General features: G+C 41.0%; 2 protein-coding genes and 1 non-coding gene across 5 annotated transcripts; 1 reads left to right on the top strand and 2 right to left on the bottom strand.

Annotated features, from left to right (window-relative positions):
* Nucleotides 1-351: 351 nt before the first annotated feature.
* On the top strand, nucleotides 352-4290 carry LOC120786238 (type-4 ice-structuring protein LS-12-like). 2 transcript variants are annotated; one of them, XM_040121545.1, is made up of 4 exons: nucleotides 352-588; nucleotides 2399-2467; nucleotides 2578-2701; nucleotides 3674-4290. In XM_040121545.1, exons 2-4 carry the CDS (start codon nucleotides 2419-2421, stop codon nucleotides 3885-3887), a joined length of 387 nt encoding a protein of 128 aa, XP_039977479.1. In that variant the 5' UTR covers nucleotides 352-588; nucleotides 2399-2418; the 3' UTR covers nucleotides 3888-4290. The 2 variants fall into 2 exon arrangements, with proteins under 2 accessions (XP_039977479.1, XP_039977478.1); XM_040121544.1 differs by having other exon boundaries at nucleotides 352-2467.
* Nucleotides 4291-4643: 353 nt separating this feature from the next.
* LOC120786237 (polyadenylate-binding protein 1) lies at nucleotides 4644-11326 on the bottom strand. Of its 2 annotated transcripts, XM_040121542.1 has the most exons (14): nucleotides 10580-11326; nucleotides 9234-9427; nucleotides 8436-8551; nucleotides 7921-8060; nucleotides 7694-7788; nucleotides 7467-7604; nucleotides 6897-6992; nucleotides 6357-6723; nucleotides 6146-6256; nucleotides 5879-6024; nucleotides 5685-5769; nucleotides 5272-5402; nucleotides 4927-5026; nucleotides 4644-4721 (listed from the first exon to the last, which is right to left on the bottom strand). In XM_040121542.1, exons 1-13 carry the CDS (start codon nucleotides 10770-10772, stop codon nucleotides 4934-4936), a joined length of 1905 nt encoding a protein of 634 aa, XP_039977476.1. In that variant the 5' UTR covers nucleotides 10773-11326; the 3' UTR covers nucleotides 4644-4721; nucleotides 4927-4933. The 2 variants fall into 2 exon arrangements, with proteins under 2 accessions (XP_039977476.1, XP_039977477.1); XM_040121543.1 differs by lacking the exon at nucleotides 10580-11326 and having other exon boundaries at nucleotides 9239-9391.
* LOC120786969 lies at nucleotides 7076-7212 on the bottom strand. Its single transcript, XR_005706803.1, has one exon. It is a non-coding gene; the product is annotated as a small nucleolar RNA SNORA5 (small nucleolar RNA).
* Nucleotides 11327-12209: the final 883 nt, after the last annotated feature.

The raw sequence follows: 12209 nt of genomic DNA, 5'->3' as shown, positions 1-12209 counted from the left end.
TGAGCCCTTCTACACAAAGGTTACAATGTGCCGTACAACACAAAAGCAACGGCAAAATCAGGGATACTGAAAACAAAATAATGAAGCGCTTTACAACTTCAAAAACAAAATTACAAAGTACTAACGATATAAAGCCAAGATAGACGGCCAAACAGACACAGAACAACAAAATACAAAATAAAACAAGACATTCTGTCAGTTATCTTATCTGTTATCCTATCGCTTGAAGCTGATGTGGCAATGTCAAACATACCTGGCCTCACTGTCGTAACGGTGACGCTGTCTACGGTGATTAAGTGTTTTATTTAATCAATATGATAAGATGCACACTCACTTTGGATGTTGGACAGTCAGAGAGTCAGCAGAAGGACTGTTGGACTTTGGTTTTGTTTGCCCAGGTGGCAGAGTGAGCAGCAAGGGTCAGTGCTGTGACTCCCTTACTGGCACAAACATCCAATAACGTCTTCTTTCTTTATCTTGTCCAATCAGATTCGCATTAGGATGGGGCTGCATCCCTGTGCTGGACTATAAGAAGGGTGAGAGTCCTAGCGGGAGGCACCATCCGGTCCAAATTCTCCTGCCGCACAGGTGAGTCCACCTCTGTTTCATTTTCTCACGGGCATAAACTGCGTACGATACACTGAGACACACATCACGAATTCTTTTTCTCTGTAAAACTGCCAGTGTTTAAAAACTGGTGCTGAATAATGGGAGGGCTGAACTTGAATACATTTTAAAGGAGAAAAAAAAAAAAGTCTGTACTGTAAATAACGAGATATGTGTAGGATTTGATCCTGACTTTTCTGAATCATATTTATTTGTTAAGTTTTCACCGTAATGCTTTCACATGAAGTTACAGCATAATCATCCCCAATCCGTTTTTCTAGTCTTATTAACAGAATGTAATGTCTTTTTTTTGTTTTGTTTTTTTGTTATGTTTGTGAACAGTAATTTGATTTCCTTAGTTTTCTTCTTATCATCTCTGCCCTAGAGGTTCTAACGAAGCAACACGCAAAGCTCGAAGGCCGCAAGGCAGTTATTGAGAGCATGACATAAAAGGCCCATTGGTACAAGTGAGAACACTCAGACTTCAAATTTCAAGGGTATAAAATCATGTGTAGCTATCGAATAGGGATATTTCTCATATAACGTTTTGTTCACTTGAGTAAAGCAGTAGTGTTCTTCATTTTTCAGTTTACTTGCTAAGGACTGTGCGCTGTGGTTCACATTACTGCCAATCATCTTCCAAAGCATGTTGAAGGCTTTTTACGTTTTTGATGCAGTACTGGCTTTTGATATCTTAACTCACAACTGATTTGCCACTTAATGTAACCTTAAACGTGACACTAGTATGGACTACACGTGATCCATATTGCTGTGATGGCTAACATTTGACAAACCAATTTCTTTTCTTCCTCTTTAATTCTTTAATCCCTCTCAATCCGAAGGAAAACTCCAGCAATGATTTGTTTACTGACTTTCAAGCATCAGAGATATAACCACTATATTCTAAACTAACACTAAACCAATGGAAGTGGCTGATTCCTTTCTATATTTTATTAGTTAATTATTAAAAATAATTATAATTTTAAAGAGAAAAACTATTCCCTGATGCATGGGTGGTGAGTGGTATATAAAAAAAAAAATCAAATTCAAGGCACTTAAATAGATCAAATTAAAAAAAGTAAAAAGCCTTTAATAAATATGGGCTAGTACATTATAAAAATAAAGCAGCATTGGCACACTTGCCTTCCTCAGGGTGTCGCACAAGAAATTATCCACTTTTCTCCACTCTTCTTCCTCTCACATATTATAAAATATCTTATTGTAAAATCAAATCAATGTACCGATAGTTTAAAAAAAAATCTTTGGTCACACCACCTTGAATATTTGTTTTTGCTGCTCTTTGCTCGAATCAATAAAATAACATTAACTACGTTTGGGCACGGAGGTTCAGTCTTGACTCCTGCTGCTGTGATGCGCTAGATAAAGTTGATAAGTTAATGTTTGGGGTTTGGACAAACACGCAGGAACAAAATAATATTTATTTTATTACCACGTGACAAAAAGACCGTCTGGGTTTCCTAGAAAATGTGCCAGCTTTTATCAGTGAGTCATCTTATTGAGCAACAGGAGGCCTTCTTAATAAACAATCTTTCTCACTAGATCCAGGGGAAATTATTGGAAGATTTAACTATTTATTCAGTAAATGATGTTAAATAGATGATGGACGAACTTTAAACTTAATGGAAAAAAATAATTGTGCTTTCAGTCAGCACATGTATGGTTACACTGCAGCAGATTATATATGAAGAGAGGACATTAACATCAGCACAGTAGCATCAGGTTATAACATCTTTGACCATACAGAATAATAACTAAATGTTTGTTTCTCTAGGTCTTCTCCAGTCAGCAGTCATGAAATTCTCCCTCATTGCAGCCATTGTCCTGTTTGCTCTGGCACAGGGTATGACCACGACGCATTTACTTTGAGTTCTCCAAATGCCAGTCCAAGCGTTTTGCTTATTCAAGGCCTCTCGCCCACTGACTCCTTCTTTGTCTCTGGAAAACCCACAGGAAGCTTTTCACAAGATGATACCAATCTTGATAACCTCAGCCAATACTTCGAGGACCTGAAGAACAAAGTGACTCAGGAGCTGACTGAGTTGATCAGCAACCAGGACCTGGCAAACCAGGCTCAGTGAGTACAGGGAACCCTCGATACAACAACCTTTACACATAAGGTCAAGGTTTAGTCGTGACTCACGTTCAAGATGATTAAAATCTTCTTGCTGCTCACCACACTGCACCTTGTCCGTTGTTAAATGCAAGTGGTAGAAGTTTTTACTCAAGTACAATTTTTAGGCATATATTAGGCTATTTCGATCTTATGCCACTTTATATGTCTACACCCTTACAGAACAGCTGTAGTTACTAGTTACACTTAAGATTACAATTTTACATACAAGACACATGATCAGATTACAAAATATGATTCATTATTATAGATTAAATTAACCCAGACTAATAAACCAAATAGAATATGAAGTCATTAAACTTAGCTTCAACTTGACTTAGTACCGCTTACATATTAATACATGAATAATACTTATCCAAAATTATTAATGACACTGGCATGGGCTATTTCATCATGAGTACTTATATTTAATTCTGTCTGGATCTGCTCATAAATCTTTACTTTTACTTTTTAATTAAATATACGAATGCAGGATTTTTTTTAATTTAATTGAGTATTTTTATAGGGATTTCTTGCTACTTTTACTTAGGCAAATTATTTGAATACTTCTTCTACCACTGGTAAATGCCTCTAAATAATCAGGATTTCTGACTTTTCCACATTTAAATTAAAATCAACACAGGACAAAAAAACAACAACAAAAAAAAAAAAACGATTTCAGTATTTAGCACTGAACTGTTTTTGGGTTTTCTGATAGTGAAAGCTCACATTGGTTTTCGATTTTTTAAAGTAGGAAATACATGTCAAATAAATGTAAACAAGCAAAGGAAGTACTGAAATTTATCTCATCATTTGGGGCTATTCCTTAAAGCAGATAGCCCCTTAATACTAATAGAGACTGCACTGTAGAACGCAGGTCAAAATGGTGTACTTATTATTTTCATATATGGTGGTTCATCGTGTTTTGCGCCACAGGACCTTCCTGGATGACAGGAAAACCCAGCTGGAGCCCCTGGCCTCTCAGATCCAGGATCAGCTGAGGACTGCTGCCGCCAATGTGGAGGAGCAGATCAAACCCCTGGCTGCCAACGTGCAGGCTCAGCTCAAGCCCATGGTCGATAACTTCCAGAGGCAGATGGAGGCCATCCTCCAGAAGCTGACAGAGCAGGCCCAGGCCATCAGCAACTAAACCAGCTGTCCTTCCAAAAGATGCAAATGTGCCATCACAACACCATCTTCTCTGTCGTGGACTGAGTTAATGACGCTACTTGCATTTATGGCTGGCCTGAAAGTGCTGGCATAAGTATGACATCCTAAAAATGTGTTTCAGTGCTCGTTAACATTGATATTTATTATATCTGTCCAAAAGCACAATTAAAAACTTTGAACACAGTTTAATGGTTCTGACTGGATTTCATCTGCGTGTGTATATGATGGGTGCTTATTTTTAATCACTTTACCAATTGGAGATCTGAATTATTTTTATCTAACCAGCACGAAATTTAACAACATTTGGGATCACAACTCTTACAATCAAAATGGTATGAGGGAATCGGAACAGGCTTATACTTCAGTAATAAATCAGTCATTTCTCAAAAAGCCAAACACAGACACATTATGATTATTTTCTAAGTTTTATTCAAGCAAGCAAAGGTCAAGGGAAATTTCACAATAACAGGCTTCTACAGCCCAAACATTCAAACATTTAAAAGGGATAAAATGGCTGATAGGAATGCTTTCAATCTCATTTTGTCACAGAATTCTCCTCTAAAACCCCTCATTGATAATTTTTTAATTTAACTTAACTTTTTCTCTTTTTTTGTTTATTTTCTTTTTAACTCAGCGAACCAGGCCTGATGTTCCTGTTTATTATAAGCCTGGCTGGAGACGTGTTTCCATTGTTTTTTTTAATATATTATTTGACTTCTTTTTACTTTGTTTTGTGTATTTTTAACTTTTTCACTGTTAAATTCTTTTTTTTTTTTTCCCCCATCGGTGAAGCTAGTCTCAAGGTTCCCCACTCCTGTGAAAACAACACAAAAATTAGTTACCAAAACGAGTTACCACTGTATAGGTTTGGTTTACAGTGGGAACACAGTTGACAACCCACTGTTAAATACACAACGAGTAGGATTAACAAGTATGTGGCAGCGTCATCATGAAGAGCCATAATCTCTTGACAACACTGTCCTTTCCTTGTTAAAGCAGCTCTGGAAAGCTAGTTGTACCTTGGTTTCAGACACTTGGGACACCAGCTGAATTTGTCACAGTCTTCTGGGCGGCCTCCTTGGCCTGGTGGGCCTGAAGCACAGCCACGGCCTCATCCACCTACAAACATTAAGTTAACTAATGTTAGCACCAACGCATCATGTAGGATCTCAAAAGTGCTCTACTTCCACAAGATCCACCTTTCCTGTGTTCCAGTGTTGCTGGTGGAAAGGTTTCCCATGACATTTACAGTAAGACCAGAAAGTGCTCTCTCAAGTCCCTGTTCTTTTAATATTAAGTGCTGGTGAACTCTTCAAAAGATCAACCGTGGGAAGTTGTCAATATTAATGAATTTAAGCACTGACCTTCGAGCGGAGAGACTCTGGAGACTCCAGCATGTGGAGTAGCTCTGAGTTGTCAATCTCCAGCAGCATGCCAGTGATCTTCCCTGCTAGGCTGGGATGCATGTTCTGGATCAGTGGAAAAAGACGCTCACCTAGAGGAGTAACAGAGGAGAGGCAGATTTAAGACAGGATGTAATTAACAATTTCCAAGGGCGAAATGCTAAAATTTAGTCTTTGGTGGATAAATTGAATGTCATCTGCTCCAAGTTACCGAGAACATACCATATAAATACATGTTATACAATATACAGCATAAAAGGTATAGAGGGGGATGGTTTCTTACCCTAAGATAGAAGTAGCACATTCTGGCTGTAAGAGATGATATGTCAAGCTAACATTGTATGTGCTCATGTAGACCTGTTGATGAATCTTACCCAGCATCTGCTTCTGTTCCTGTGGTGGAGCAGCGGCCAGCATAGAAGCAGTCAGAGGCTCCTGTCCCTGAACATGAACTGCAGGCTTAGGGACGCAGAGAATTAAAAGTCAGACAGAAAATTTGGAATTCACCTTCAAACTGAACTTTTGCACGTGGAGGGCAGAAACGGTGAGTGGGTCTGTGCATTCCTACCTGCTGCATGGTGACTTGTGGCTGAGCACTCATGTGCTGCTGGGGATTGCGGACTCCTGCGGCGTACTTGTACTGAGGGACTCCACGCACTGGAGTGGCTGCTGCAGCAGCTGCAGTGGCTGGTCGGGGCCCCATGGTCTGAGCGGCTGCGAGAAGGGCCAACAGGGGGACAGAAACATCAACACAAAGATAGAAGTAGCAGCCATACATCTGAACTCTATTAGCTGTGGAATTAGACAGACTATTAACTGAGTATAGGTGACTGACCGACACGCTGGGTAGACATCATGCGAGGCACCTGGGAGGCAGGCCGCATGGTACTGAAGGTCTGAGGGCGTGGTGCTGACGGACGCATGGCACCTGGCATGTTCTGGAAGTCTATGAATGCACAAAAACATACCAGCATCATGTACAAGTGTCTTAAGGTGCTTTTGAAATTACTGTACATTACTATACACATTGATAGAGGGGCGCTCACGTTGTGGCCGGACACCTTGAGTGGTCCAGCGTGGGCTAGGGCGCAGCTGGGCCATCTGGCCAGCAGCTGGGTAGTAAGCAGCACGGTTCTGTGCCTGAGGTATGGCTGCCATGAAGTAGCCAGAGGGCGGAGCTGGCTGGTAGGGATTGATGACTGGGTTTGGCACTGCACGCACACTGGCCATTCGCTGCATGTACTGGTTGGTCAGGTGGGCTTGACGCTCCTCTTTCCGCTGGGCCAGGGCCACGTACAATGGCTTGGTGGCTACAATGCGTCCATTCATTTCAGTCACAGCTTTGGTGGCCTCCTCTGGGGACGAGAAGCAGACAAATCCAAAGCCTTTGCTGCGTCCGCCTTCCATCATCACCTGAGGGGAGAGTCCAATGAAATGAATTCTACATGATGAAGTATCATGTAGTATCATACCACTACTATGTGCTATACTAAATTGTAACTATACAGCTAAAGAGTTTCAGTGCTGGTGACTGAAAGCATTCTCTCTAAATTATAGACCGAGTAAGTAAACAACTGAGGTCTTACCTTGGCACTAGTTATGGTGCCAAATGGAGAGAACTCCTTTCGCAAGCGTTCATCGTCAATACCATCATCAAGGTTCTTCACGTACAAGTTGACACCCTGAAAATAAAGAGACAAAAGTAGTGTGAACTTTTGAGCTTTCTTTGGAAAATACTCATGTCCCCTTTATAGTTTAATAAATGCTTTGTCTGTAGTACATATTTATCCCCAGAGTCTATGGTGAAGAAATGTGGGGCCCATGAACTACAGAGTCACTGTTGCAGCCATTTTGGCCAGTGCAACCCACTAAAGAGGGAGCACTGAATTTGACAAAGCTGCAGTCTTTCAATGTGCTTGACCAGACAATATATAAGACATGTGAAAACTTGAGAAAAATGCTGGTTCATGATCATTATTGTCATAAACCTGTCGCAAACACTTGCCAATTAGATAAATTACCAATATACTGTAAAAAAATCTTACTTCAATAAACCAGCACAAGATTGCAAAACAATATAAAGTAGTTTTGTACTGTTGTACTATTCTTAATTGTTTTGGTTTTAGTTTTGTCAATTTCTCCTAGAAGAAATGTACCTGGTAGCGAGTCATGCGATCTTGTTTCATTTGCTCGAACTTGCGCTTGAGCTCCGTCTGTCGCTCCACCTTCTTCTGGGCGCGACCGACGTAGATCAGCTTGCCGTTCAACTCCTTCCCATTCATCTCGTCCACCGCCTGTAGCAAACAAGAAAACGAAATCAACTCTGTTGCCAGAAATGGTGGAGCCTACCAGAAGGTCAGAAAACTGCTGGTTCATCTCTTACTTTTTGGGCGTCCTCGTGCCTCTCAAAGCTGACAAACCCGAAGCCTCGAGACTTTCCATTGTCATCGGTCATGACGCGGATACTCATGGCATTTCCTAGGCAACAGAGAGATATAACCTCAGGGACTATATTTTGCCCAATAATGTTTTACTGCAGAGGGTTGAAACACTATATATGCATGTACAGGAGCAGTAATTTCAAATGAACTGTTTGACAACCTGACTGACCATATTTACTAAAGAGTTCCCTCAGCTTCTCATCATCCATGTCTTCACCAAAGTTTTTTATGTAGACATTTGTAAACTCCTTGGCTCGGGCACCCAGCTCAGCCTCACGTTCTTTGCGAGATTTGAAGCGACCCACGAATCTGCATTGAAATGGACATTTAGCTACATTTAAATACACATGAAATACAAATTAAAGGAATAATAAATGTTTTGTTCATCACAACTGAAAATCCAATAGTGTATGTTTAGTATGAGTTTAGTATGAGCTACCTTAGCAACATCAAGCTTATTCCAATTATAAATGGGTTATGCACACAAAAGGACGGCCTTCATTTGCCACATATCTATTTATTCAGTCATCTTTATTCAAAGTGCTCAAGCATCATTGTCAAACCCTCAAATTTCAATCAGACCAGGTAGAATATGAATTTAAAAAAAAAAAAAAAGTATTTTTTTCCCATTTCACACATTACTATGAACCAAACTAATTTAAAACTAGTCAAACATTCACTTACACTTTTCGGTCATTGAGCAGCATGCCATTCATTTTCTCAATGGCTCGTTCGGCTGCCTCCTGAGTCTCAAAATGCACAAAGCCGTAGCCTTTAGAGCCATTCTCGTCACAAACCACCTTAGAAAAAAAAAAAAAAGACATGCTGCTTTTAAGCCACACACACACACACACACACACATGCAGTGATAGTATATCCAACCTGAACTGTCTGTTGAAACACATGAAATATTTATGACCAACCAATCTGACAGACTTCCTGTGACTTGTTCATTTCTTGTAATGGGACTGTGCTATTATCAAAACCCAGCTCCAATTTCTGCTCAATAGTGTTCAGGAATATATTTCTTTAGCGGGGTCACTCTGGGAGACTCAGTGTAAGGTTCACAAACTTTAAATTAGTTTACATACAAATGGTTTGGTTAAGGGCAGACATCCCTAATACGTAGTATAGACCCCACTCCCCATAACCTTTTACTCACTTTAATTATTTCTTTTTGCATCCCCACACGCCTACGCCATCTGTTATGTCTGCATCTATAGAACCACACTATGATCCATTATTGATTTTATCAGGTGTGAGAACTGAGTATTCTGGTATAAACTCCTAGGTGACAAACATCTGTCAATTGGGAAGTAGGTCTTTCAAGTCTCTATAGTGCAAACTACACAAGGACATTTACAAAGTACACACATGCAAATTATGCCAACACTCACAATGCTAAACCACAGCAATGAAGGTTGACCATCAGCCTGCTTCAGGTTAGATACAGCAAGGCTGAGATGGCCACAGGTCTTTTACCTTACATGACAGGATGTTGCCAAAAGCAGAGAAGGTGTCATATAGAGCCTTGTTGTCAATGGACTTGTCAAGATTCTTGATGAAGATGTTTCCCACGCCGCTTTTTCTCAGTGACGGATCACGCTGCGACCACATGATACGCACAGGCCGCCCCTTGATCACATCAAAGTTCATTGTGTCCAGTGCACGCTCAGCTGTGGGAAGGAATGCAGGAACAGGGCCCAGGGTTATTTAGTACATCTAAATTTTCAAATGTTGGATATGACAGCATATGACAAAGGTGGGGTTGTTAGTCTCAAGCTTAAGGGCTGCTGGGAAACTGAATAATGTCAGAAAATTGGATTTTCAGGGTTTCTCCCTCGGCCATTCCTAAAGAAAAAGATGGTCCACAGTCCGCACTGTCCTGGTTTTTACACATATTTACATCTGGTAGTACTCAAGGTGTCAACTTCCTTTTAGTCCCTTGCCACCGGGCAGTGGACAGTAGGTGTTGCTGCATTCATCTATTTCCCGTGGTCTAAAATTTCAAACAGGGCCCTCCTAATCTCAAGTACGTCAGCACAACTGCATTAGCAATCTCTGGCAGCTTGCCAACTCAGACCAGTAGAAATTTTAGAAAGTTTAAGTAATATTATTGACTGAATGGTATTACATTTTATCTAAATAGCACATCCCTAATACTTGGTCTATTAAGAGGCTACTGGTGCAAAAGCCTCAACAGAATATATCTCAGTAAAAACACAGAAACACACCCATGAAAACCAGTGTGCAAATGCAGACCTGTGCCCTTATCAATGGAATGCAGACACTGTTTCATGGAGAGTATATATTTGGGTTCTAGGGTATACAGGACTGACATATTCCAACATTTTTTTGGAACTCATTACTTTTCCTATATGATAAAGATAAATGTTCATGCTACAACAAAGCTGCCTGGCAAGCATTCCAGAAAGATTCAATTAAACTGTGTCAGCACTTTAGGCTGAACAGTTGGGGTGTTGTCCTGGCATAACAGAGATAAAAAAGGCATTGAGTATTCAGTTGGCAGCTAGCAGTCCTCTGCTACATTGCTGGGCTGGGGTGGGCTGGGGTGGGCTGGGGTGGGGTGGGGTGGGGTGGGGTGGGGTGGGCAGGGCAGGGCGGACGTGGAGCTTTTCTGCTACGCCACTGCTGGGGAGGTTCAAATGAGGAGACCATACCAACAACATGTCGGCCGCAGTCACGTGTAGTTGAGAGAGGCTAGCTCTCACTTGTCACTGGCTGTCATTTTAAAAAAAAGACATTAATTTATTTATTTTTAATTTTTTTTAATACATTTTAGTCGTTATTTCTTATAAACTACATACCGTCCGCTGGCTGTTGGAAGTTGACATAGGCGTATCCAAGGGAACGCCGGGTGATCATGTCCCTACAGACCCGGATCGACAGGATAGCTCCGGCAGGGCTGAATTTCTCATACAGCATGGCCTCGGTCACATCTTGATGCAGATCCCCGACGTACAGGGAGGCCATGGGGTAACTGGGAGCGCTGGGGTTCATTTTCGTCGGCTGGCGAGACTAGCAAAGTACTCGGGCGAAGCTTGGTTTGCTTAACGAAAAAAAAAAGTTTTCGGCGACAGTACGATTGCTCCGTTCCCCAACGTTCGCTGGCGTCACGTCAGTTCGGGGCAGAATGCTGATGGTAAACGTTAGCAGCCGTTGGCTTGTCAGTTGCAGTTTTTCGAATAAAATTTCTAAAATGAATATATTAAAATGACACGCTGTCGACTTCTAATGGGATTAAAACTGTCATTCAAGTCTGACACACAACGATAAAAGCAAATCTAACGTTACTTGGCCTCCCTTCTGAATCAGTAACACGTCGACTGAAAAATCTGTCGTTCGAGTTAGTTAGGCAGCCCCTTCTTGTACGTTACCGTCCAGTCCGCAAATGTCTACTCCAGCTTCACCGACTTGTTACAAAAAGAAAAAAATGATTTTTTGGCTTTTTTTATATTTTGAATTTTTTTTGTATTTTTATTTTTTTATAGAATGTGTGCCGAGCGAGCTCAGGAGCACACACGCACTCACACAGCACTAACAGCCGGGGTTGAGGGGAAGGAAAGTACGGGGAAATCGTCCTATATATACTGGTCGGCACGTCACCCAACGGGACCAATCATCTTCCAGTATGATTGAAAAAAAGTCAACAAAGGGGCGTCAACCACAACTGTACGCATGATGATGAAATCATGTAAAAACGTATTGTTAAAGGCTCAAACTGACTTATTGTATTGACAACAATGCCCAGTTATTTGGTGGTGCTGTATGGGGATGGCTTGAATTCCTCCTGGATCCCTGGAGCAATGAACAATGGCCACAATCACCAACACACCATCCCGACTGCTAAACGGCTTACTGTACTGGGGGTGTCATGGGCTGGTCATGCCTTAGTTATGACATTTGACTGCAGCCCCACGCGTACCATCCCTCATTAGATAAGAGCGTAAGGTCATTAAGGAAATGTTATTTGCAGGGTTGCATAATATACAGACCCCTACACTCTAAATATACCCTTTTTCCGAAGTCTGGTATTCGGTCTTCATATACTGTATGCTGTAAGAGCCTTACCAGCTGTAGTCTGAGTGAGAATGGAAGACAGAGCCTCATTATTTTCTCCTCTACATTTGTTTTCGTATTTAAATGCCATTGATCAAATCTAAATTGCTCACAAATGTCACTGTAATCGACCCATTGATTGAAGACTGGACCCTTGAAGTTGTATGATGAGATCAGCTTACTATTGCTCATGAAAATGTGGCTAACAGCAGTGTGCCTGTGATCTTCATGGCTGTGAGGAGAGGAATAGATGAGAGTTTGACATTTATGCAAAAATTAGATCAAGAGACTTATTGCCTTGTCATGTCTCATGTGATTTCGACTTGGTCTTTAGTCAGATTTTGTCTCACTACGGTTAGACAAGTGATTTCTGTTTGT

This window comes from Xiphias gladius, chromosome 24 (assembly GCF_016859285.1).
Source record: "Xiphias gladius isolate SHS-SW01 ecotype Sanya breed wild chromosome 24, ASM1685928v1, whole genome shotgun sequence".
Taxonomy (NCBI): domain Eukaryota; kingdom Metazoa; phylum Chordata; class Actinopteri; order Istiophoriformes; family Xiphiidae; genus Xiphias; species Xiphias gladius.
The sequence above is the reverse complement of the archived record's forward strand: the minus strand, read 5'-3'. Positions and strand labels throughout refer to the sequence as shown.

Bases quoted from the DNA above. Each gene is read 5' to 3' on its own strand.
- LOC120786238 (XM_040121544.1), top strand. From the start codon at position 2,383: ATGTTTGTTTCTCTAGGTCTTCTCCAGTCAGCAGTCATGAAATTCTCC. The intron at 2,468-2,577 runs GTATGACCACGA...GAAAACCCACAG, and splicing joins CCTGTTTGCTCTGGCACAGG to GAAGCTTTTCACAAGATGAT. The intron at 2,702-3,673 runs GTGAGTACAGGG...TTTGCGCCACAG, and splicing joins GACCTGGCAAACCAGGCTCA to GACCTTCCTGGATGACAGGA.
- LOC120786237 (XM_040121542.1), bottom strand. From the start codon at position 10,772: ATGAACCCCAGCGCTCCCAGTTACCCCATGGCCTCCCTGTACGTCGGG. The intron at 9,428-10,579 runs GTATGTAGTTTA...TCCTTCCCACAG, and splicing joins CTTCCAACAGCCAGCGGACG to CTGAGCGTGCACTGGACACA. The intron at 7,789-7,920 runs GTCAGTCAGGTT...TCTGTTGCCTAG, and splicing joins GGAACTCTTTAGTAAATATG to GAAATGCCATGAGTATCCGC.